At 41.9% G+C, this 26,871-nt stretch overlaps 1 protein-coding gene and 1 long non-coding RNA gene across 2 annotated transcripts; one reads left to right on the forward strand and one right to left on the reverse strand.

Annotated features, from left to right (window-relative positions):
• Window positions 1-675: 675 nt before the first annotated feature.
• THAP12 (THAP domain containing 12) lies at window positions 676-21,864 on the reverse strand. Its single transcript, XM_039556952.1, has 5 exons — window positions 21,731-21,864; window positions 6,673-6,793; window positions 5,058-5,165; window positions 4,081-4,117; window positions 676-3,822 (listed from the first exon to the last, which is right to left on the reverse strand). Exons 1-5 carry the CDS (start codon window positions 21,817-21,819, stop codon window positions 1,877-1,879), a joined length of 2,301 nt encoding a protein of 766 aa, XP_039412886.1. The 5' UTR covers window positions 21,820-21,864; the 3' UTR covers window positions 676-1,876.
• LOC120410466 lies at window positions 21,466-24,914 on the forward strand. Its single transcript, XR_005602648.1, has 2 exons — window positions 21,466-21,564; window positions 22,875-24,914. It is a non-coding gene; the product is annotated as an uncharacterized LOC120410466 (long non-coding RNA).
• The last annotated feature ends 1,957 nt before the right edge of the window (window positions 24,915-26,871 follow it).

A 26,871-nucleotide genomic window follows, 5' to 3' on the forward strand; every position in this document is an offset into this window, starting at 1 on the left:
GTCAGAAAGCATATACAAATCCTAGTGGAAAGAAAAGGTAATACTTAGAAAAGGTGGAGTTTTTTCCAAATTTGATCTTATTGTTTTGACTATGTTAGAGCACTAAGAACTCATAGTCTTTAGAATCATTCAATTTGCTGTTGCTGGGGGCCTTTCTCACTGCAACTGCAAAGTACATAAAAGTACTGTAATTTCCCACCCACCCCCAACATAAGAAGGACATGAAGTTATTAATGGACTGAAGCACTTCCCCTATGGAGACAGGATGAGAAAGTTGTGGCCTGGAGAAGACTGTGTGGAGATGTCGCAGGGCCTTCCAGCATCTGAAGGCGCTATAGGAAAGCTGGAGAGGGGCTCTGCATCTGGAACTGTAGTAACAGGACAAGGGAGAATGGCTTTTAGCTAAAAGAGGAGAAATTTACATTAGATACACAGAGGAAAACCTTGGCTGTGAGGGTGGTGAGGCCCTGGCACAGGATGCCCAGAGCTGTGGCTGCCCCACCCCTGGAAGTGATCGACGTCAGGTTGGATGGGGCTTGGAGCAAGCTGGTCTAGTGGAAGGTGTCCCTGCCCATGGCAGGGGGTGGAACCGGATGAGCTTTAAGGTCCCTTCCAAAACAAACCATTCGATTTTTGATGTTTGATTCGATAAATAAGTCATAAAACTGTCATGCATCAGGATAGCTGCAAAACTTTACTTTTGAACCATTTCAAATTTGATCTCTTTCTCCCTGATTGACAGAACTTCCATCAGTAAAAGCACTATAGTTAGTGCTATCTCAAAATACTTTAAAAAACCTTGCAGAACATGCAGATCAGCAGTACTATCACACAGCTTCCTCTGTCTTCAGACAATGCTGCTCAATAGAATTGCAAAACAATGGAGAAAAAATTGCTAAAATAAAAGGCACCTTTACAGAACACATTCCCAGAGGCACAGGTTTACTAAGAAATCCAATACTACGTAAAAAGCAATTCACATTTTATTTTAAATTTCAATAAACTGTACAAAAATGTTTCATTCTCACCAAAAATAACAGCAATATTTTCAATCTTACTCCTAGACAAACAACACACTCTTATTTTAATCTTTCCAGAGTGAGTTTACAAATAAACATACTATAAGATGCATGGGTTTGCGTCAGAGTCGGGGCAAACAGATTTAAATGTTTGTGAAATAAATTTTAAGTTTTTTGTGTCTTTTAGGAATTTAAATACTCCTGCCATGCCTGTTAAGCCTAAAGAAAAAAAGTTTTGTGTCTGACACAAAGGAATGTAAACAGTCATCAAGAGATTAAAGAGGTTGACTCTTCCAACAAAACCATAAACGTACCCCTATATCACTGACATTCACTTTACACCGAGACCTGTCCACAGCATGGGGATCATGCAATAGCTGAATCCACTCTCCAAAATGCCACTTAAATATACATCAAGGACTTTCTTAAACGTTTGGGGTTTTTTTAAAAATCCTAAGTAACAGAACTGAAATAGATTATACTCTTTTTAATATTTTGAGTTTCTTTCTTATCCTAATTCATCAGTGAATATGTAACAGCCCCATCAGATCTACAATCATAATGTACTTTTTCCACAATGCAATAGAGTAAACGAGCACCTAGTTAAGCCAATCAGATGTAGAAAGCACCTCTGCCAAGAGCACGGGCTTGTGTCAGCCTTGATTTTGTTTGCCAAACACATTTAGTATGGACTTACAACACATAATTTAGGTCATTGACCACAGCTTGTTCAGTCCAAGGCCTAAAATGGAAACACAATTGCAGTGATTTTTTAAGATTTCAACATTTTTTTTTCCCCAGCTTTGAAACTTAATTAAGAACAAGCTGTTTCAATAGATCAATTAGAGCTTAAAAATTTAGGCATCATCTGTTACTTCAGAATTGTTTGAAGGAATACAGTCTTGAAATTCCACTTTATCCGGGTAGAGTTTAATGTAAGTGTCCACCATCAAATCTAAGTCATGTTTTATGTCAAAGTTTATGTTCAGCAAAGCAAGGTTGCTTGACCTTTGCTCTGTCAAGGTGTTTTTCAGGTATGCCTTTAAGCGCTTTCGCCCTATTCCGTATTTTTCATTCTCCACCTTCATCACTGGAAGTAAGCACAAGACTTTGAGCAATGCATAAACATTAGGGAAAAACTTTATGTCGGGCAAGTGAAGTGCTTCATAAATAGTAGCTGGAAGTTCAATATCTTTTCCTCTGTGCTTCCACTTGATTCTCCAACAGTGAAGCTCAGCAGAAAGTGTGTCTGGATTGGGCAAGTCATTTTTGAACATGTCAGCATGATGCTCCTCAGACGTATTGAATTTGAGCTGTCCCATGACTGAGGGCACTAACGACAAACATTTAAGAGCTTTTAAATGTTGTTCTGAGAAAATATCTTTTAATTCTTGAATAATATGCTCTACTGTCGGGACACTTAGGATTTCTTTGTAATAATTTTCTGATGTCGTATCAGGGTCGAAGTTCCCCTGTTGTGCCCTGCGAAATTTTCCTGGGAGTTTAATTTGTACATCCAGTTTTGTAGCCAAATTTGTTGCTTCCTCAAACCAAAATTCATGGTAAACTTCAATATTCTCCATCACTTCATTCAGAGAGTGCAATACTGCTGTTAAACTGCCAGCTGCAAAGAACACATCTGATGTTTGTCCCTGGAGATTTTTTCCAAATGCTCTTGTAAAAGACAGAACATTTTTCATAATTACAATAGTGACAATGAAATCAAAATCTGTTAATGCACTTGAAAGTACAAATGCTCGACCGACAATGAAGTTGTTCCACCTGACAGACAAGTCACTGCTCACAGTATCCAAGCACAGTACCAATGCTTGCAGGAGGTCCACTAAAACCTCAAAAGTATCATGCCTGCCTGTCCACTGAGAACGGCAGATCTTCTTCAACTCATTACCCTTCTCCTCATTGTCCTGAAAAAGAACAGAAATTGTGTTGTCCAGTTCTACTAGTAATTGTGGAGACTGATTAAAAAGACAGCAAACTTCTTCAATTGTTCCTAATGCAATGGAAACACCAACAACAGGAACAGATTTTGCCAGCCAAACATTTAAGGCACATGAGGAACACAGTGTATACACAGCTTGTGGATACTTTTCCAAGAGTCTTGTAGCCACAACTTTCATTTTAGAAGCAAACCCACTGGAGACGATGTAGGCTTGACCCCGACAGTACTCCATGTTTAGACCCCACTTTTCAGTAATAGTCGCATGGAACTTAACAGCTAAAATTTCAGGATCAGCCTCATATGGTAAAAACCCAATGAATTCTTCTCTTAGATTGTGAGAATCATCAACGAACCTGACCAACACTGGCAAATGTTCCTCTCCTGCTATGTCTACTACTTCATCGGTAACAATAGAAAAGAAGTGTGAGTCTCTTACTTCCCTCAGTGTCTCCTCTCTAACACAGTTTTCACAGATCTCAAGCATTTGTTTCTGCTGACTTTTTGAACAATACTCAAGGTTGACTGCAGTCATCTCAAATCGTTTCCTCAGAACTTCATCACCACTGTTTATTCTATATTCCAGTAGAGCCTGAAAGTTATCGGAAGTAAAAATACCTTCTGGAAGTTCATCAACATTATGGCCATCCAATGGAATATTTTGTTTACCCATTAGGATCAAAATTTCAAATAATGATTTAAGGTAATCTTTGTTTTCTCTTTCTTCCAGTGTTAAGGGGACAGCTTTTTCCTCTTGTTCTTCCCCTCCTTCCTCCGAGACAGTACTTTGCTCATTGTTTTCATTTGATTCTTGAGTTGCCTGTTTTCCTTCAAAAGCTTCATCAACTACAAAATGAGAAATACTGTGTCAAAAATAAAACATAACATTTACTTACTCATTATCTTTAAGTTACCAGAGTCCAGAGGATAATGCTTCCAGTTTAAAAGTGAATGAGTATTTTGGAAAAAATTTAGACTGGCTGGCTGAATCAAGAAGGAACTCAGTTATCCTCCTGATATATATAAACTAATAGTTATAAGTCCTTCATTACCTTGTCAGCCTTAGCAAATAAAGTTATTATCTCAATTATTTTGACCACTTACTCTTTTGCTGCTTCAATGTTCTTATTTCATCTTCACTCTTAAAAAAACAAACAAAAATAACTTATATTGATGACAATGTCTAACACGTGACCTTAAAATATTAACACATCAAGATCAGATACGAATACTGAAGATAAGACCAGTTAACATTTGCCAAAAAGTGCTAGAAACTCCAAGACCAGGAAGTTTCTTGAGGTAGTTTATTGCTGCCATGACATGTATCTACTAACTACATGAGAACAGTTGTATTAGGAGGTTCTTCAATATGTATAATTATTAGTAAATAGACTCTACTGCAATTTGATAATGTACTGTCAGTAGATAGAACTATCTTTAACTCCATTTTCAGTCAACAGATGCAACCAAACTCACAAAGTAGTACTTAGAAATTGTCTGCAATTTTTCAAGCATAAACAGAGATTATGAGTGGAATTCCCCCTAGTTGTCAGTATACTTATAACCACAGGGACACTTTCTCCCTAAATGACACACAAGACACAATCCCACAAAAAAATTTCTCAATCTTGGTTTTATCCATGGATCATCTTTTCAGAACAATAAGCTAAAACAAGCATGTCTGAATTGATTCAGATTTCAGAAGTTAAATGTGTGAACCGAAGATCACAATCAATAATGCAGCAAGAATTTTGGAGTATCATGCATCAGTTGTGTTCAGTTGGCACTGAAGTAACAAGAAAAAGAAAACTATACATTTGATTTGGATGAAAGAATCAGCTCTAGATCAACATATTTAATTTTCCAGATTATTTCTTAACAACTTCCTTAGTAGACAAAATTTTTGTCATGCATTTAACTTATAATCAACAAAAAGAGATACATGAATAGGCAGCATAGAAAATACAAACACTCAAGCGCTAAATATTATTATTTGATATTTTTGTGTAAAAGTTTCACATTAACTTACTTTCCTTTTTTTCTTTTAATAATAAACCAGTAATTTTACATTAAAAATTTACCAGCTCTTTTATCCTTTTCCTATGTCTGCTGTGGGGATTGTTCAGGTGACTTGTAAGATCAAATATAGTTGGCACAGCATTATCCCGTAACACAGTTCTGTATGGGCTCTGTAAGAAGACAGACATCTAGATTAGGGAATTCTTTGAGAAATTTCAGACACTGTGCCTTTTTTTTCCTCTCCTTCTTTTCTCCTTTATTTTATTATTCTAAAGTACTTTGACTTTCTGATGTTACCAAAGAGCAAGCTAAGCAACTCACATTTCAGGGATATCAAGAGAACACTGAAAGTGAGAAGTAGACAGATACTACAGAAAACTCCAACCCGAACTGCAAATGCTTTTTTTCCTCCCCATTATCTTCATATCAAAGACCCTGGATGCAATAATTTTAATTTACTGCAATATTATGGTTTTTTAAAAGTAAACATTCTGGATAAAAAGACATTTATGCATCAGGAAGGAAACATTTTGTTACTATTGTGTTTTGGGTTTTATCACTTATTTCACAATTCCAGAAACATTTAATTGTGAAAACGTTCAATTGCTTCTTTTTGTAGAACTACGAAGTCCACAAAACACCACTGTGAAAGATCATATGGAAGGAAAATTTATCTATGAATAAACAAAAAGAAGAAAAGACTTCTAGATGATCATACAAATGCTTCCAGTTAAAAAAAATACTTTAAGTAGAATTTTGTAATTTGGATACAGTTATATATAACTGTAAACAGTTATATATACTGGCTAATTTCCATTAAGCACAAAATTGTAACTGACGTCATCTGTCATTAGACTGAACAACATTTCAAACAAACCAAGTTTCATAGAGCTTCTTTCAGAGTCATAATTACTTCAAATTTTCATTTGTTTCTGGGATGCTGGCTAATTAGAGACCCCATCACATGTAATACCACCAGGACTTCAGAGTTTGACCTGCATATTTTAATTATCCTTCAAAACTAAAAGACTGGTTTTGCCTATGTACCAGAGTGAAATTCAGCCTAGAAATTAAAATTTGATACAAAGTCCCAAGTCTACCCTTTCCTACTGTTGTGCAAGCTGTTAAAATCATACTATCTTGTTGACAAAGAGAATTGAAAGCTATTATTTCATTAACAAAAACAGTGCTTTGATTTTAGCCGGAAAAAATGTAACAGGAAATTAAAGCTTGACAGATGTAAAGAGTATTTAAATCTTGTGGCCAGAGCAGAGTGTAATTTAACCAAATCACACCATGTACACACTTCAGTAACAGGACATTAATAAGTTTAAATAATTAGAGATATGCGAACTTACATCAAATAAACTTACATAATATTGTAACCTCTAGTGAAACAAAACAAGCATGAGGAAAGCACTGCAGTGAGGGCCAGTGTTCAACAAACACCTTCAACCAGCAGGGGCACTGCTTTTTCTCTCGCCTCCAACTGTTCATTTTCATTTTCAATGTCTGTGAGCCTGTGTGGAGCCCCAGACAATGACAGTGACCCCAATTAAGACTAAGAGATTAATTTTCCAGTTACCCAGGAGCTCAAAGATTAAAAGGCAGCATTCTGGTGAAAAATGTCAGTCCCATTTTGCAAGATGCAGCAAACAAATGCTTGTTTTTACTTACACTTCTGCATATCATAGAAGTCTCAAAATGTTTAGCACACAATCTGTAATGCTTGTTGAGTTGATCTGGAGTTTTATCTTCTAAATCTGCCCTTCGACAGTTCTCTACCCATCTCTGACATCTGCATGTAAGGAGAAGAATTAGATAATCTTAGGATAAAACAAACTCCCTTAAAATTTCAAACCATACTCAAAATTGGAGCAGAAGTGAGCCCAGACCTTGATGCAAGGCTTAGGAAAGTTCTTTACAACTTCCTTTTGAACACCCCATCAAACCTTTGTAAAAACTACTTTTTCTGCTTTTGCTCACCACTCAACATCACCCCAGTTTCAGGAATCCTTTCCCTTACTTTATGTATTCTTGCCTTTGTCACAGACACACACAGAGCAGACTGTAGCACAGTTGCTTGTGGTGATGCGATACCTTTATTGTATTTTTATATAAGTTTTCTGTACCCCAATGGTTCATCCCTACCTTCCCCACTCCTACTCCCAGCTGGTTTGCCCCAGACCCAAGCCGCTCCCCCGGTGCTCCCTACATGGTTGTTCTCCTCCCCTTGTTCTAGCTCTTTCCCTATCAATCACCCAAACCCCTCCTGTTGTTCCCAAAAGTCCAGCATCCATCATCTGAAACCTCCCAATTTACCCTTATATGGTCCTTGTCAATCCCCCGAGACCCTACCCCTCTAGATACCTCCCCCTTTGGAAATCCCCTAAACCTCGATGTCCCATTGGGGCATGTGATCCCTTTCCCTCCTCCCCTTGAGGCTATTGGCCCAAGGAAATGTCTATCCTCGTCCATATCCCTCCCTTAGAGATTTCTATTGGTCCCCAGTTAAGCCATCCCCATTGTAACACCTCCCTTTATAAGAGGTTCCCTGGAACTGCTCGAGGCTTGTCTCCTGGGAGTTGCCTCCAATAAAGTTGGATTATCCCGTGTGGCAAGCCTCCTTGCAACTTTCTATCCTCTCCCTCGTCCGGACTGCTGACAGCCACTGTGCCTGGAGCTTCAGCTCCCCTGGGCAGAGCTGAACTCCTGAGGAGCAGCTTTAAAGCCAAGAGCCTCCAGCTGCTCCCCACTCCTGTCGCATACCGCAGGAGCTAGCCTGCACAGTGGTCAGTGGCGGTCATTGCGACAGTTGCTCATGAAACCTACTTAATTCTAAAGAATTTGCTCTTAAAAAGAAAAAAAACCAAAGAGATGTCCTTGTAGTCTAAAGTCATAAAGTTTTCAAAGCAGTTTTCAAGATAGTTGTCTTCTCCACCTCCTTTGAAAATACAGTATTCTTCTTATTTATTGTGGTCACTGGGGAGTTGAGAGTAGATTTATGAAAGTGAAATAATAACAATAGAAAAACAACCATTCTACAGACAGTGCTTCCATGCCTGAAGAAAGTTCTCCTTAGATACATATTTTTACAACGTATTTACTTCTGCTTTGGATTAGTTCTCCAAGGTATAACACAAAGATAAAGAAATATTTCCCTTACTAACAGGACTCCATTTAGGTATGCAAGAGACTCTTTCCTCTGGTGAGTAAACCACTTGCAGTAATTGATGTAAATGCAGAAGTCAGCTTAGACTTCTGCTAATGGGGTATATGCCATCCCTCTCTGAGCAATAAGGTTACTCGTTCTGTTGCTAGAAGTTAGGAGAAAGCAATTTTACTATTATTTTTGACTGCAAACATGAAATTATTGTTTATAGCAGTAAGGAGGGAGAAAAACAACTAGAGGTTACTCAACAATAAAGGAACAAAGGCTGTCTTGTCAGATGTTTTGGTGGGCAGCCCAAATGAGTAAATCACAGGTCTGAGTGGATTCACTTCTACTTCAGCACAGTAAAGGGCAACTGTCCAGATGAAAGAGTAGAATCTTAGATTCTGATCTCTGCTGGCTGAACCATTTGTTAATCTCAATTTTTTGCTCATGCAAAATATCAAAATAACAGTGGTGGCAAATGCCGTAAGTCAGGAATCATTTCTAATATTGCTCTTGGAGATCCATACAGAGTATCCTTAGTAACAACTTAAAATAAGGAAAGAAAAAAAAATGTTTTAAAAAATCAGGGGTTTTGGCACAACAGATCTTGCACGCTTGTCTGAGCAGTGCAATCACCCCAAAAAGAGAGCAGGGGAGCTTTTTTCACTTAAACAAATTATATAAACACTCTTTTTAAGTGGGAGACTGGCATGTAAATTGTATTGACCCTGGCTCTCAGACTTTCTCAGTGGGTGTCGACTACTGAACAACTCATTAAATGTGATCACAAAGGCTGATCAGCCTCCTCAATAGTTAGTGGGGAGGGTTTCAGTCCAAAGAAAGAGCCTAACCCCTGGTGTTACCTGCTTCTCTCAGTGATTCAGGGAAGCTGACAAACACTGACAAAGAGCAAAGCCAGAGCTCCTTACATTACATTAACTCCTCTGAATCATCTCCTGGCAACCACAGGGGGACAAATTGGTGGCAGCAATGGTGCATTTAGAACTGGCACACAGCTGGCAAGGACAGACAAATATCAGCCTGAATTCCTTGTCCTCCAGTGTTGATGCCAACCAGAGAAGCTAAGTAGGTACCAGTAATAGTCAAGGATCAGATCAGTGAGTGACAGCAAAAGATACCACCAGCTCTTCAGAGGGGGCTTACTCAAAAATGAGTCTCACACTGATTTCCTTAACCACCCAATATTCCTTTCCCTTATCAAGTTCTTTGACAGTTGCACAAAAACTGGCTGTGGCTGCTTGCTGCCTTTTGTGCTGAAGTAAACATCGCTGACTGTGATGCCGAATTATTTTTGCCTTTTTTATCTATTCTCTGCATTCTTTACATATATATTTGTAGCTTTGTAGCCTATTGTTGTATCTGTGGCTAGTTTTCCCAGTATTTTCCCTACCTTTTCCCTAGGCAGAAAACCAAAACACATTCCAAGGCCCCCTATCCTATCTTGCTTCTTTCTGGGAACCAAGGCTGAAAAACAGCTCTTCGAGACACATTTTCATAAACAATGTTTAGTTCCCATCTAAGGGGGAGGGCAGGATTCAGAGAGGGTTGAACCAGGGGAAATAGCATCACCTCTTATGTATCTTGATGCCCGAAAGATAGGCTGGAAATAAATCCCCATAGACTGATGTCTATAGAGCAGGTATTTGTTTATTGCAGCGCAGGTGGTGAGGGGGGATTTTTCCTCCTAACTCACCTGCCTTCATCAAGTGCTGTGGTATATTTATACAGTAAATTTTATTTAATGTTGCTATGTCATTACAGCATCATCACATACGTGCCGGAACTAATTTACATAGCATGATCTCATGGTTATTAGCTAATTCTTTGCACTGTGCATACACTTCCCCAATTCGGGGGTCTGCGGGGGTCTTTGATGAAGGCTTCTAGAGTCTTCTTCACACTTGAACTTTTCAACTTTGTCTTTGGGGCATGCGCAGTTGCGATGCTCTTCAGTCCATCTGGGCTTAACCGGCCTAAATTCTTTGTTTTGTGGCTAATTGGCTTTGGCTTGCCAATTTCTCATTAGTACTACACTTATCTATCTCTAAAACTATACACCTGGTAAGTTTTTGTTTCTTTCTTTCTTTCTTTCTCTTTTTCTCTTTTTCTCTTTTTCTCTATTCTGCACATAAGCAACTAGTTAACTATATACTAGCCATTACATTGTATAAAAAGTTATTCATATTAGATTATATGGGTATCAAAAGTTATGATTCAGGTTATATAAGCATCAGGTCATAGGTATAGAAGTTATGATTCAGGCTACATAAGTAAAAGCTGTGATTCAGGCTATATAACTATAGAAGGCTATACTTTAGCTTATATTCTTATATTGATATTCTTCAGGTTATATTGATAAAAAGTCATGATTCGGGTTATATTGATATTAAGGTTACATAGATATCTTATAACCCAAGCTTTATAAGCACTTTGTTACTTTGACCTAAGTTCTATAGACTTCAATCTAATTGGTGATTTTTGTCAATTATGCTAATTTGCCAAACTTTTAAAACTGTATTCACCCAATGGGAAGTGGGCATTTTGTGGACATTTTTCCCTATCTGCCCCTAGAGACCTCCAATGCAGACCAGCCACTGTGTTACCTCCTATACTAATATTATCTCAGGGGTGTGTTGTTTTATTTCTAGGTTCATTAAGGCATCACCTGAGCACATGATCCAAAAGCCCTTGGTGTGCTGAGCCCCAGTTTGAGGATCCTAACCACACAATCCTAGTGTGGTTTGGGTTGGAAAGGACCTTACAGCCCATCCAGCCCCTGCCATGGGCAGGGACACCTTCCACTAGACCCGGTTGCTCCAAGCCCCGTCCAGCCTGGCCTTGGACACTTCCAGGGATGGGGCAGCCACAACTTTCCTGGGCAACCTGTGCCAGGGCCTCTCCACCCTCACAGCCCTCACTTCCCAATACCTAATCTAAATTTCTCCTCTTTCATATCATGGATCAGACATGGGCACCAAACTTCTCAACCCACTGGAGCAGCAGATCAGCAATCAGAGTTCTCAAAATTTAGGAAGCTCTACTGGCAAAGGCTGAAATGTTGACATTCTCTCAAGTAGCTACAGGACTAAAAGGAAGTGGCAGGTTATATGACTGAACTCAAACCTGCAAACTCCACTGGAGTCTGAATTCAGCCCTTCAGTCTCACTGTGAGTTTGGTTCCAAATAGAACACTCTCTGAGGAATGGAATAACAAAGCAAAAGGAAGTCAGACCCCTGAGATCACCTGCTATAGCTCTGCATGGTATTATCCAAGCAGCAACTAGAAAGATCTTAGAATAAAATTATGTATTAACTTTTCTCAAATCTTTCAGTATTCAACTAATGCATATATGTATTGTTACACAAGTTCTTCAGCTGCAATACATTTGGCACAAATAAAAAGCCATCTCAATGCAATATATTACACCACTGCTGTTGAGGAATACACCTAATGCAAGTAGCTTCAGTGTTTTCAGGCTGTGAATTGGCACTGACCTTGCGCCTAACAAAGTCCAAGAAGTCCTGTGGCACTGGCTGGCTGGGGGTGGCTGGTCCTGCCTTGGGTCACCACAACCTCACACAGAGGTACAGGCTTAGGGCAGAGTGGCTGGAAAGCTACCTGGTAGAAAGGCCCTGGGGGTGCTAGTCAACAGTGGTTGAACACTGGCGTGCCCAGGTGGTCAAGAAGGCCGAGGACACCTGGCCTGTACACGCAGTGGTGTTGCCACGGGCCCAGGGCAGTGAATGTCCCTCTGTGCTGGGCACTGGTGAGGCACCTTGTTGGGGTTTTAGGAGCTCTCCTGGTTTTTTTGGTTGTTTTTTTTTTTTCTGTTAAAGGAATTTCCCCCCCCCCGCCACATGTTGCTAGGGGAACAAATGGCTGGGTGCTTAAGAAAACCAAAAGACCTGGCTGCTTTTTTTGTTTCACCTGGGTGTGTGGGCAGTTAGGTCTCCGGCTTTCGGACAGAGAGGAGTCTGCTTTCTTCGGCTGCTTTTCCTTGTGCTGGAAAGCACCGGGATCCCAAAGCCGCCCTCCCTGCCCCGCTCGGAGCGGGGCCATGGCTGCCCTGCCCCGCCGTGGCTTCGAGCCTTCGCTACGTTGTAGCCGTGCTCAACCTGCCTGCCCAGACTTCCGGGGGGTTCCCCATTTGGATACATCGCGTCTGCCACCCGGGATTTGTGCTCATCCCTGCCGTTCGAGCCTGCCGTTTCCAGCCTGCTGTTCCCGAGGGTCCAGCCGGACACCGGGGCCAGCTGCCCAGGGCTTTGTGAAGCTTCTTTGTCCCATCCCTCCCGGGATCCCAGGGCACCGGTGCCGCGTGCTCCCCGAGCTCGCTCCGGAGCGCCCCCTGCAGCCGCGGGGGAACCATCGCACCTGCCCTGCTCACCGGGAGCCGCCAGCGCCCCTGCCGGCTGCGAGCGGAACTGCACCCGAGGGGAAAGGGCCTGACAGCCGAGAAGGCTGGCACTGGGTTTGTGATTGTTTGCTGTTACTGCCATAGTTACTGTTGTTTGTTTGACTGGTTATACACATATAGATATATAATAGTAAAGAACTGTTATTCCTATTTCCCACATCTTTGCCTAAAAGCCCCCTTGATTTCAAAATTATAGTAACTCAGAGGGAAGGGGGGTTGCATCTGCCATTCCAAGAGAGGCTTCTGCCTTCCTTAGCAGACACCTGTCTTTCAAACTAAGACACACCTCCAGTCCTGGGGTCAGTTTTGGGCTCCTTGCAACCTCAGTGTAGATGCTGGAGTGTGTATAGAGAAGGGAATGGAGTTGGGGAAGGGTCTGGAGCACCAGAAGCAGCTGACGGAGCTGCAGGGGCTCAGCCTGGCGAAAACCAGGCTCAGGGGGAACCTTTTTGTTCTCCACAACTCCCTGACAGGAGGGTGCAGCCAGGTGAGGGTCAGGCTTTGCTCCCAGAGAACAAGGAAGGGACAGGACAAGAGGAAACAGCCTCAAGTTGTACCAGAGGAGGTTTAGGTCGGCTAAATTTCCTCACTGAAAGGTAGTTAGGTACTGGAACAGGCTTCCCAAGGAAGTGGTGGAATCACCATACCTGGTAGTCCTCAAAAGGACTACCACTACTACCACTACTGTGGCACTTGAGGACAGCGTTGAGTGGTGAACATGGTGGTGCTGGCTTAATAGTAGGACTTGATGATCTTGGAGGGCTTTTCTAACCTTAAGTCTCTGTGACTTTATTTTGTGAATACTGGGGTAACTTAAAGGCTTAGCTAAACCTGGTTCAGAGAGCAAGACTGATAGCAAAGTTGTTCATATTTAAAAAAATCCCCAAAACCCGAAGTGCAGCAACCCAAACTCTTACAGTAATGATTCATGCCACTACATGCACATTATAGACAGCATTTTAACATATGGTGATTCTTTCAAGATATTTTAACCTAAGAGTTCATTTACTATCTTTTTTGTGGGGTTGTAAAAGTATTTTCTTCGTTTGAAAGTAAATAGGCAATTGGTTCACAGACAAAACATATTTCTGGAGAGCACAGAAAACACCAGCTGAAGTAATTGTTCACTCTGGTGTGCTGCTATTAGGTGCACATGGATTCCCTTCAAAAAACTTGCTTGTGAGAAATGTTCGTCTTCAAAATGTGTGCTATTTGTATCCTTCTTTACGGAAAAGTTATCCTTTTTGTGAATTCAGATTTGGTTGTAGCTATTTGGATGGATTGTCAGGGTGTCAGTTTGAAGTACCATGCCAAGAACCGGTTCTCCAGCAGCAGTTCTCCAGCACGTTTTGTACAAATGTGAGATTTTCTGTAGACTAGTACTTGCTTATAATGGTGGTAATTTTGTGTATGGTTTTAAAGCATATTTATTAATGCATATTTTAGACATATACATTTATATAGGTAAGAGGATTTTTACATAGGTAAGAGGTAAATTACTTTCTCTAGAATAAAGAGAACAGTTGTTGTCTCAAGAATATTTGGTGTTATCCATAAATGGCAAGCATCGCCTGTGTGACCCAGGTCAGCAGCACAGTCACAGCAGCAGGAAATCTTTTTACTTTTCAAAACAATGTTATTTATATTAACTTGGAGGACACAGTTTCATTTTCATCCAGGACAAAGATATGCAAAGGGTCCTGTCTGAGCAGGGAACTGGTGTTTTGTTGCCTAAGACTTTATATTGCCTCTTCAGCAAAAAGAAAAGGAAAAAACTTCCGTTAATTTAAAAAAAAAAAAAAAAAAAAAAGTAGATATAAGAAAATGCTTTAAAGTTCTGTTGCGGTCTTCAGGAGGTAGACAGTTAGGTCTATTAAACATGCAGAGAATTTTGACACCTACTACAATGCAATAAGGTATAAAACTACCATGTGAATTGATACTTGTACAATATGTAGATGATTTGTTACTTGCCAGCAAGGCATATGAAGATCGAAAGATACTATTTGTCTATGCACTGCTTTAGAAGGAAAAGGCCACTATATGCATCTCTGTAAGCTTCAGCCGTGTTGTCAGGAAGTAAAACATTTAGGATTTATATTAACAAAAGGACAAAAATTAGGAGACCCAGAAAAAGTCCAGGATATGGTAACCAGGCTGTGGTTACTCAACCAGTAACAAAAAAAGAACAGTTGTGAGGATTTCTTAGAGGTAGAAAGATATGGCAGACTCTGGATATACCGGGGTAAAGCAGCTCAGTAAATCATTGGCAGAGAGTACTGCTAAGGAAACTTCCCTGTCAGACCACCCAGGAGCCACTCCAGCTATCACTCGCACCACCTGAGCTGGGACCAAGGCCCCTTGGCAGCTCCATGCTCCACACTCCCATAGTCAGACTGAGTTTCCTCAGCAGCTTGACCCTAGGTTTCCCATAGCACAGTTTCAGTTATATCAATCCTTAAAATAATTTCATCACAGTGCAGTAAAATGGCAGCTCAAGATGGTGCCTCTGAGAAGGGACCCCAAACAAGTCTAAGTCCTCTTGCCAGTCTAAGTGTGGGAAGGTTTGGGTCTCGTCAACTCCTGCAGTGTCTCAGAGCATCCATTTGCTTGGCTGTGCCACAGGTCCCTGTGCCATTTTGTTGGGCAAAGGGCCGGCAGTTGCCTCATGCCTCCAGAGCTCCATCTGCAGCTGGCACTGCAGCTGCCTCTGAGCTGCCAGCACTGAATGGATTCCTTAACACTACCAAGACAGAGGATGTGGAGCCTGTGCAGTGGGGTCCAGAAACAGAAAAAGCTTTCCAAGCTATTAAAAGGAGTTTTAGCTTTTGCTCTGGCATTGGGATTGCCAGATTACTCCAAGGCCTTTTGAACTATTTTTGCATGAGAAGACAGGCTTATGGAGCTTGTGAAGTCCTTACTCAAAACCTATATCCACATCGCTGCCCTGAGTCATTACTCAACTCAACTGGATGCTGTAGCAGCAGGGAATAATTCCTATGTCAAAAGCAATAGCAGCAACAGCAATTACCATGAAAAGGAGCAGACTTAGGTCTGAGTCACCCAACAACTATGTGTACATTAAGTGGACATGATTCTTAAACATGCTTCACAAGCATCATCCCCACAGAGAGCATATAGTTGTGAATAAATTATTTTAAATATACATATTATTTTGAGATTTTTTTTTTAATCCAGCAACTTTATTTCCTGTTCCCTTCAATAGTGAGCTGCATCATGATGTGCTCAGGTAGTGTTTCACTCCAGCCACCTACAGGGAGATACGCATGATCAATCTCTAGAGAACTTGGATCTAATCCCATTCTCCAATGGATCTTCATACATGAACGGAAAATGACACACAGCCTACATAGGGATGAAAAACTTTGAGGCACCTGAAGCAGAACCTTTACAACCCTTAGTGAATGCCCAAGGAGCTGAATTGACCTGCGTTAGGAAGAGCAGCCTGGTGGGGATGTAATTAATGAGTGACTATACTAATTCTAAATATGCTTTTGAAGAGTGTCATACAATCTCTGTGCTATGGAAAGAACCAGAGTTCTTTACCTTGGCAGAAAAGAATGTATCTAATGGAACTGAAATACAAGTGGTGCTGGAAGCTAGCAAGCTTACAAGAGAAATTGCTCTAGTACACTGTCCAGCTCATACCAAAGGCTCCTGTGAAACAAAGAAATAATAAAACTGCTCAAACTTGTAGTCAGGTAGATTTAAAATGGCCTGAAGTTTAGGAGTAGTACTATGGGATAGCGAGATATTGGACATAACTCTCACCAACCTCTAGAGTGGTCATCAACAGGAATAGTATTTGGGCAGAAAATTATACCTCAGACCAGCCTCTTAGAAAATAAATGGTTGGAGACCACTTCACACAAAGTAATAAATGATAAATAAAATAAAATACAGCTACATGACGTACAACCTAGAGAGGAAGGATTAATTAAGGTATTTTCAGGAAAATCCAAATTGGAACTTAAATAGGAGGGACCACACACTGTCATATACTCTTTGCTGTTAAGTTTTAGGTAAGGAAACTGGATACACCATTCTCACATCAAACAAGTAGTGGATGGTCAACCAGTTGATTGTGATTTTATATTGGTAATCATTTAAGTATTTGTTCACAGGAATCTATAATGTTGTACTCTACCCTGGTAATCCTGTTAGCTTTGTTATACTTGTTACTTTGAATAATGCTGTACATAAAGGCAGCAGTTACAGAATGGGTGCACAGACATATATGCCCAGGGATTATATAAAAGCCCAGGGATTTCTTGGTTCAGGGTCAATCCCCAGAAGCATCAGTTCGAGCTGTTATTATGTTATGATTAAAGTGCTGAAAGGAACCAGACATCTGACACTCTGCTACAAAAAACCCAAGCTTGAGGCTGAAAGGAAAACTTGTCTGCCACCATGACTGTAGGCATGTCCAAGGAGTCAAACAGCACTCTTTGCTTCACTGGAGCCACCTGCCCTGGAGAGGCTTCGTTCACAAAAATTTGACTCCCACAGTGGCTCCTGAATGATCAGGCAGGAAAGTTTCCTTAAGACCACTTAGGCATTGCTCATTAGCTTTTAAGAAGGTTTTCTTCAGTCACAAACTTTACATTTTCAGAGATCAGCTGACATCTCATGGAAGTTGAAATGGCATTTTACAGAGGTGCAGCCATTGCCTCAGTACTGGTCAACTGCAATAGAACAGCATCTCTTTGCTTAAGAAGTATTTTGTTCTAAACTCTCATATCTCAACTGTAACTCAAGCCACCATGATGAACAGAGCCACAATCACAGATGAAAGTTAAGCAAACATCTTACTGTGGGGATCACTGCCTAGACTGCATAACACTATAAAATACACAACCTTATGGAGGTAACAGAGGCTACTTATACTAGTTTGATTTGAAAAGACAACATCCCACCCATTAAATGCTGGTGGTTCCTTTCCAAAGGCTGATCTCTGAACCCTTTATCGTCTCAAGCAGCCACAATGAAAGAAGGTAGTCTTAACAGGTTAGCTCTCACTAACTTCCTAATACCTGAAAGATCAGACTTGGAGCGTCTAACTGGAACTGCTTAGCACTGAACTGGGAAAACACTAAAGGCAATTACCCAGCTATTATGGAAACATTGAAAACAGTAAGGTAATAGAAACAATTTACCTGGGACTATCCATTTGCCATCAAAGATTTTTTAAAATTAAAATTTATTTGAAGATGTATTCTAACAACTTTACTTTCAACTTTCCCACCATAAGCTGCCAAGTGCAAATAACATTTTGGCACAAAGTACTTTGCTCACCATCCCAGTCTGACCTATAAAAGTGAGAGCAAGCAGTACAAGGAACACATTGTCATTTCCATCTGCAGAGTGCTGTACATCAACCCACAGAATAAACCAACACCCTCAAGTCTGTAAAACCAAAAGGATGCATGGATTTATCAGTTTCTAAATGCTGTGGGTAAAATAGAATATATTATCAACTTTGGAGAGAAAGTCGTAAGATATTAAGGGGGGGAACCTCTAGAGAACTTAGAACATTATCTTTGTCACTGAGTGTTTTTAAGAGCACAAAGATACTCACAGTTTCTCCTTCCTTTGGACAGAGGATTCTGCTGCTCTACTACGCTCTTTTGAGACCCCATCTGAAATACTGTGTACAGTATGCCCCAATATAAAGAAAGACATGGAAATGTTGGACCAAGTTCAGAGGAGACCACAAAGTTGGTAAGATGTAGGAACCCAGAGTGCCGAGAATATTTCTCTGCCAGTTTTTAAGGGTTCTTACCCCCCTGAACAACACTGTTTTAACCTCCAACCTTGGGAAAAATTACCAACGATCAGACAAGAACTAGAAAATATGGTGGTGTGACTTAGGTGATAGACTACTTGTTGGGGAAGATGAAACAGGAAAGCCTTATAAATATGATTGCCTCACAAAAGATTTTGGGAATATGAAAACTACAGGCGACAGTGAAATGAAAGCCACTTTTGAAATACCAAGTATTAGTTACTGAACAACTGGAAAACAATGGTATGGCCGACTGAAGGTAATCCCCTCTTGATTGAACAATACCCTCTGCTTGCAGGCAGGTCCAAGGGTCAGAGCAGACCCTACTAGCTCAGCAGAAGGGGTCCAAAGAGTAGTTTTTAGAAGTTAAGATGTAACACTCTATGGTAATATAAGAACTCTTATAGGCTGTATGTAAATGCTATAGGATTTGTATCTTGTATTAGATTGGTTAGTGACAATTAGAATATTCAGTACAGAAGATGATTTATTGTGTTGTAACCAGGACTTCATCACTTCTTTTTCACTCTCATTCCTCTCGCTCTCTCTCTCTCTCTCTCTTACCCGCTTACTCTCTTGCTCTCTTGGGCCTGCTCAGAGCTGCAGCTGGCAGCTCTAAGCAGTGCCCCTATACCCATGCCCTTTGCAATAAACCGCATGTTCCAAGATCTGACTTCAGAGATCTCTGTCCATCCCGACCGTCCGACCCACCCCAAGCTCCCACAACTACTGTGTAAGACTGTCACAGGGTGAAAAATTTAGAGGTTTTGGGCTTCTCTTTGTAGTAAATAGTTAAGAGTAAAAAATATCAAAATGGAGGATTGTTGTTGTTCTTTAAACCTTCTTTTTCTTCTTCTACTACTCCATGTTTTGCAGTAAAAGTAGTTTGGAATGATTGGATAGAGAATTCCGCAGTTCCTGCCCGTGTTACTGAATAATTGGTAGGAAAGTGAAAATAATATACGTTTTTAGTAACTATTGGTTAAATTATCTTTAAAAGGCCATGTAAATCTTGATAATTAGACTTCTCTCCTGCTTTCTGTGCTCTATGCTGTACCTGGGTCACGCTAGTGGCTCTGTTCCTCTGGTAAGACTTAATAAACAACTATGCGGCAACACTGAAACTCCAGGAAAAGTCTTGGTTTATCTTTGAAACGCCTTGCAAGGACTTTTAGAAAATTCTCTCCCATCAGGAGGGATTTGATTTATGGCACGGTTCAGTGTCAGTAAGAGGACTGGAGCACCTCCCCTATGGAGACAGGACAAGAAAGTTGTGGCTGTTCAGCCTGGAGAAGAGAAGGTTGTGTAGAGACCTCACAGCAACTTCAAGTGTCTGAAGGAGCCTTAGAGGGAAGTCAGAGAGAGACTCTGCATCAGGAACTGTAGTGACAGGACAAGGGGGAATGGCTTCAGACTGTAAGAGAGGAAATTTAGGTTAGATATATGGAGGAAATATTTTACAATGAGGGTTTGGAGGCCCTGGCACAGGTTGCCCAGAGAAGATGAAGCTGCCCCATTCGTGGACATGTTCCAAGGCCAGGCTGGATGGGGCTGGGAGCAAGGCGGTCTAATGGAAGGTGTACCTGCCTGTGGCTTGGAACGAGATGAGCTTTAAGGTTCCTTCCAACCTAAACCATCCTAGAGTTTATAAAATACAGTTTCAAAAAAGTAAATCTTTAATATGTAATCATTTAATTGCACACATTTAACTATATCTCCGCATTGCTACCATGGAAAACACTCATTCAAAATGTCTTTCCATAGAAAAATTATAAACTCTAGAGGGTATTTTCTTCATACAATAAACTGTCACCTATTAACCAATTCTGCACAGCTTGATGTGACTCACATTTTACAGCATGGACCTCTTTACAAATTGAGACTGAAGCTGAGACAGCACCGAATTTCTTCAATTCCACACAAACAGCAGACATTCCTTTGTGTGAGTTCCTGAGGGTCTCACAGGACAGAAGGTAGAAAGAGACAACAGCAGGAGCAAATCATACAAATGAAAGAATAGGTACCCAACCACTTTGATTTCAGTTCTTATTAAAAGAAAAAGCATATGGAATATGGATTGTACTACAATACCTTGCATGTACTAGGCATCACGAAGAGGTCTGGATAGCCAAGTTTTATGGCAAAGCATTGCATTCATCCAAGAGAACTTCGTAACATATCTGAAATCACAGCTTTAGAGAGCAGCTACTACCTATAGAAGCTTTTCGTATCTTCACTTGAAATCGCTTGGAGGGTCTATTTCCTTAGAAAATACTGCATATGCATAATTCCCATGGGGTTTTGATTTTTCCAAAGATCAGGCCAAGCAGCTTCAAGGAAGGAAGCAAACAAATATCATGTATAAATCATAAAAAAATTCAGCCTTAACTACCTACTCTTAGAAGAGAGATAACTGATATTGCTCTATGCCTATGCACCTTTCAAAATTGTGGGCATCATGTTAAATCAAGTGATTTTAAGAGTGTTATCTCGATTTAAGGGCGACCTTTTACATGGGAGTTTCTGTGTCTAAGTACATGATTTATTTTTCACTGTCTCTCACTCACATACTTTTTGCTCTACCAGTACACCAGCCCCGCTTTCCACCCATTTCACCCCTTTCTCCCATCACTTCTTCTATTGCTCATGATGCTTTGCCACCATCCCAGCAATCCTGTGACAGCTCCTGTGTCGCATTTGCCACGCACACACCTCATCGTCCAGCACCACATCGCCTAATACAGAGCAGGACTGATAGACCTTCACTGCTTGAGCCAGTGCAGAACCTGCGCGGGCTCCCCACAGTGTAGAGCTCCCCCACCTCAGCCCATGGCTCCGGCACCCCTCCAGCTGCCCCACACCTCTCACAGCCATACATCCCATTACACCGCCTCACACACAACTACCACCCCACCCTGCCCACAGCCAGGCAGCCCCTAGTCCCCTCTCGGCCAGGCACCCCCTCCCCGCTACGTCCCGAAGCGACACCGCTCCCATCCCCACCACTCCCCCGAGGGGCGGCAGCCGCAGCCGCGGCCGTCCCGGCGCAGGCGCAGCCGCCCGCCCGCCACAGCCCGGAGGGTCCCGCGGCCCCGCCCCGCCGGCGCCACAGCGAGCGCGGCCTCCGCAGGCACCACCGGAGCTCCGAGCGCCCGCCGGCCCTGCGGGTAAGGAGGCGCGGAGAGAGAGGTGCGGGGGAAGTAGAGCGAGTAGGAGGCAGGGAGCCGCCTCCCCGGCGTGGTGTCTCAGGCAGGCAGCGCTGTGGGCCGGCGGGGCCTGAGGGGGAGAGCCGGGCGCTCCTCCCCCAGCCTGTGCCTCCCGAGGTGGTCTCACCTGGCCGGGTCCCGGGGAAAGCGGAAGAAGGCCAGGTCGGACTGGGTGCTCTTGCGGGTGCAGTTGGGCGCCGCGCAGAAGTTCGGCATGGTTCCCCCGGCCGGCCCCTTTAAATCCGCGGGCCGGCGGGAGGGGGGGGGGGGGGGGAGGGTGCGTGTGTGGGGTGGAGGAGAAGGAGGAGGAGGCGGCGGCGGCGGTGGTAGTAGCGGCGGCCGGAGGGGAGGGAGGGCGAGAAGCGGCTCCACAGTGCTGTGAGCGGCCGGGAGGATTCAGCGCCGCGCTCCGCCGGGCCGGGGCCGCCTCCTTCCCACACTGCACCGCGCGCGCCCGCCGCGGGCACGGCATGTCCCTGCGCGTGCGCGCGGGGAGCGGACAAGACGGGGGAGCGCATGCGCGGGGGATCGGGGTGTGTTTGTGTGCTACAGCGTGTGCGTGTTCTACTGTGTGTGTTACACCGCGTGTGGTCATTACACCGTGCGTGTGTTACCCCGGGTGTGTCTCTGTGTTACGCCGTGTGTTTGTTACGGCATGTGCATTTGCGCGCGTTGCGCCGTACATGTGATGCCGTGTGCTCGTGTGTGACGCCATACGTGTGTTACACCGTGGCCACTCCAAAACAGTGTAGGAGGGAGATCATAACATTTTTTTGACGTCATAACAGACAAGCACTTTTTTAACTTCCCCAGCTCTTTCATCTCCGCTCCAACTTATTCATGTCAGTCCGGTCTTCCTGCTCTCTCCTGCCACATTATCCCTTTTTTTTCATTCATGTATTTGGAGCCCTACGTAATTTTCTCATCTAACCTCCAGTTTCCAACCACAGGACCTCCAGTTCCCCCATAAACTCCACGACTGGTTTCCCTCTCTTTGCTGACAGCTTCTGGTCACCACCCACAGGTCTCCAGCCGGCCAGCCTCATTGTTACAGTTCTGATCATTTGTGGCTAAGTTTCCCTTAGTTTCCTCCCTGAGGAGACTCTCAGAGGGGTGGGTGAGTGGAGCAGGGCGGGGCTGGCATACCTTCTGCTGGGGCTGCTCCCCATCTGTACATGTGCTATGCTGTGTCTGCTTTAAAACCAGGCATAGGGTGGACATCAAGGCCATAACATTGTTCTCTTGTCTTATTTTCTTTTGTTTGGCTCTAGGAGGATGTCATTACTCTGCAGCCTGATGGATAATCACACACAGAATCACGAATCAGTTAGGTTGGAAAAGATCTCTGCGATCATCGAGTCCAGCCTATGACCGTTCATAACCTTGTCAAGTAGACCAGAGCACATCCAGGCTTTCCTTAAACATCCCCAGGGACAGTGACTCTACCACCTGCCTGGGCAAGCCTTTCCAATATCTAATCACCCTTTCTGTGAAAAAAATTCCTCCTGATGTCTAACCTCAACCTTCCCTGGCACAGCTTAAGACCATGTCTTCTCATCCTGTCGCTGGTTTGCCTGGCAGAAGAGGCCAGTCCCCACCTGGCTAAAACCTCCTTTCAGGTAGTTGAAGAGATAATGGTAAAAGCCACAAGCTTTTAAGTAATGGAATAATTAGATAGAGGTTGTACCTGGTCTGAAGTCATGATTAGGTAAAAATAAAAAAAAGCTTAGAAAAAAACCAGTATACAGAAAACTGGATGGTAGGAAGTAGGTAAGGGCTCCCTCACCAAATATTTCCTGTTTAAAAGTAGGCAGAGCTGCTGTGAAATTATAAATGCTGATGGCAAGTGATGATTATTTTAGGTGTAATACTGCTGTAGTTTTAAGAATTCAGCTGTGATACATCCTTTACATATCTTCACATAAACGTCCTCCTGTCCTGGAGATGTGTTGGGCTTTAGGAAGGATAATCCGAAGACACAAAACAGTCAAAAGTGTGTTTTCAAAAGAGTGCATAAAGGAAAAATAACAAAAAAACCCCTACTCATTTGATTCCTTCTGAGCTTCAAATATTTTAAGCTTTCTTTGTTTAATATGAGCAGGATTAAAGCTGTCTTTTACATGAGGAAGTCTTGTCATCAAGTGCTCTTGACCAATTATAATAACATCAGTTTATTTGGTGTTAATCGTTTTCCTGAATTCTAACTTAGATATGCAGCTGAAGTAGTTTTGAGTAATCATTTAAGCTAATGCTCAAGATCACTGTGGCTGCACCCCACTGGTTTGACTTTACTGGGCAGTCACAAGCATTCATGGACAGTGAACTGTTTAAATTAGTTGATCAGATAAGTAATCTTTTTAAAAATAAGCTAATTTAGGTTAGATTTAGTCCAGGTAGCTGCCGTCTGATCTGCGGTGCAGGTTGCATAAATGTTCATGCTGATACAAGGGAACACAAAAAAGAGAGCAGGATCATTTTCAATTGTAGTAATAGTATAGGAGCACGGTTGCATAATGTTAGAGTGAATTCTAAAACATTTAAAATCTATTTCAGTAGGAAAAAATTACTTCTCACATAACTAATAAGAAAATGGTATCTTCTGCCCAATATTGAAAGACCTTTTCTCCTCCCAATTGCTTCACCAAACAAAAGTACTTGCATTCTAAACTCCTTTTTGGGGCTCTGAGCAAGCCAGACCAGAATGTTATCATGGCAGTATTAAAATGAAATTAGCCATTGCACATATTTCTGAGCTGCCACTTCTGACCAAAGTCTCAGTTGATATTGATTGTGTCATTTGAAGCACTATACAAGTATGTTATGGCTGTTACCTTCCAGATGTGTGTATATTTGCATAGGAGCTTTCCTAATGAAATGAAGGCAAGGATTTGTTTATAAAGTGGTCTTACTGAGGTCTGCTGGATGGTGATTTTTATATGAAGACTAATTCTTAAGTGCTTTCTATGTAATGGAAAGAAAATGGACTCAATAGTTTTCAAAACCCAGTAGTAATACTAGAAGCACTTTATTTAAAAATTAGTTTACATTACTACTTAGTTGGAAATTTCAAAAATTATTTTCTCTTGTAGAGTGCAGAAATCCCTGAAACCATTTTTCCTGCACAGTAGCCTCTGAAGTGTACATATATAATTTGTATGCTGGTGATTTTGTGTTTTAAACAATCTTCTTGATTATTTAAGTCCTATTCACAGTATGTTTCCAAGTATGTCTATTGAACATTGAACAGGGATTATATACTGTATTAGTGTTGAACATATAATCTGTATTCTGATAAATTATTCTTAAAGGAATTTTGTGTGTTCACGTGTATTTTTTTTTTAGTCGCTTTTTTTCTTTGTTGTGTCTTCAGAGGTTAGCTGTGTCTTAAATACAGGATTTTCTTTCACATAATAGTGGGTATAAAATAACCTTTTCTGTGTGCTTCTGGAAATGGACTGTATGTCTCTTTCCCAAAGGTGAAAGTTGGTATGCCTTAATTTTCTGAGAGTACTGTTGAAGTGTGATGGTCTACTCCTGCAGGTTTCCTGCTATTGAAAAATTTATTTGCAAGAGAATATTTAAAGTCTGAAATGCTTCCATGATTCTTTTTACTACTACATTTCTCTTGCAAGTCTTACAGCCCTGTTGTTGGAATAACCTGAGTGTAAGACCTAAGTGGGCATCAGGCTAATCCCACAGAGCTAGTTTTGTAGATTTGTATCCAGAAGTATCTATTCACAGGTAACTGTAATAAATACTGTCCAGCATTTACCTGCTGTTCTGGAGAACTGGGAGGCAAAGGTGGGGAGTAACCAAGTCTTGCATACAGTGTGTGTCAGACCTCTGGGGACAGGTAAATGCAGGCTGAGTAAGCAATACTAGTGGCCAAAACACAACTTAACCCCCACCTAAGTTACAGTAATGCAGCATCCCAGCTCCTCCCTTGAGGTTAGCTTTTTGCAAATAACAATGTCTGTGATGATATTAAAAGGTTATCAGACCCAATTCCCATTGCATTTTCCCTGTTTCACTGGGATCTTTTTTCTTTTTATGGTTCTGATTCAAAGAATGTTGATTTTCATAGGTGTTCTATCAGATATTCTTTATGAGGAAACCCAGAGGGCCATTGTCTTTGCAGCACTGGACTTTGATGTGAGGATCTGCCCAAAAACCATGGTTTTGTGCACAGGTTGTCTGTATTCTTATCTGCTCTACTTCTTACTCTTTTTACTCAGCTGTGTATTCTGGGCTACAGCTACTTCCCTGCTGCAGAGGGAAGCAGCCATCTGAATTCCAAGCAGCTGCACTTAGTTCAGGCTTCCACCTGAGCTGCTGCAGTTTCTGAAGCTCCAGCCAGCCCAAGATCACAGCCTCCCCACTCCGTGCTGTGCTGCAGGTACGAAATTACGCCACCATGAAGGAGTCAGGAGTGAGTGTCTGAGTCATCTTTTCCCTATTTGCTTGCCCCAGCTCAGGGTTGTCTTTATTTGTCTGCACAAGCCTTGCTAATCCCCAGTGTTAACATCAACCTCTTAAAACACGTGAACTTTGCCCAAAGTTTAACTGAAAATTGCAGTGACAATAATGCTAGTTTCTGGTTTGCAAATGCAGCACCAGCTTGCATTTCTTTTCCATTGCTGTTGTCACCCTACAACAATACTGTAAGTTTAAACTTCCATTTGCAAGGTGTTCCAGGATTGATATAATTTCTAATTCTTACATTAGGATTATATAATCTTTAATATTCACTTCCTTCCTCAGCATTTATAGCATACCCAGCCTTGTAAAAATAGTAAGTCAAAATCAGGAGCAATTAATTTGTTGGTGAGTTGATTTGAACTTTAAAGCAAGAGACAGTCTGTTGATTGGTTAAAAGTGCAACTTGAAAGAGAAAATGCAAGCTTCCCTAAAGTACAATGCAAATTGGGTCCCAGTGTGACTTAATTCTGCTAATTGGCGACCTGGGATATGTTCTTTGAATGGCAGAAGCTTGTTAGAGATACCCAGCGTTTGTATAACACATATATGGCCATAGATAAGGACTCAAGTGGCTCAGTGGAGCAATAACTTCAATACTTCGCCTTATTCCTTAGCTTCCTAATCTGAGAAGTGGCTTCCTATTCTGAGAAGTGGCTTTGCTTTCTTCCCAGCAAGTTTATATGTTCTTTGCCAATACAGCAAGCCACAAAGAGGATGGAGATTTGCATCTACCTCCCAAGATTGCAGAAGGTACCAGCTTTAATTCCTTCTTTGATATGCCACAGAATG

This window comes from Corvus cornix, chromosome 1 (assembly GCF_000738735.6).
Source record: "Corvus cornix cornix isolate S_Up_H32 chromosome 1, ASM73873v5, whole genome shotgun sequence".
Lineage (NCBI taxonomy): Eukaryota > Metazoa > Chordata > Aves > Passeriformes > Corvidae > Corvus > Corvus cornix.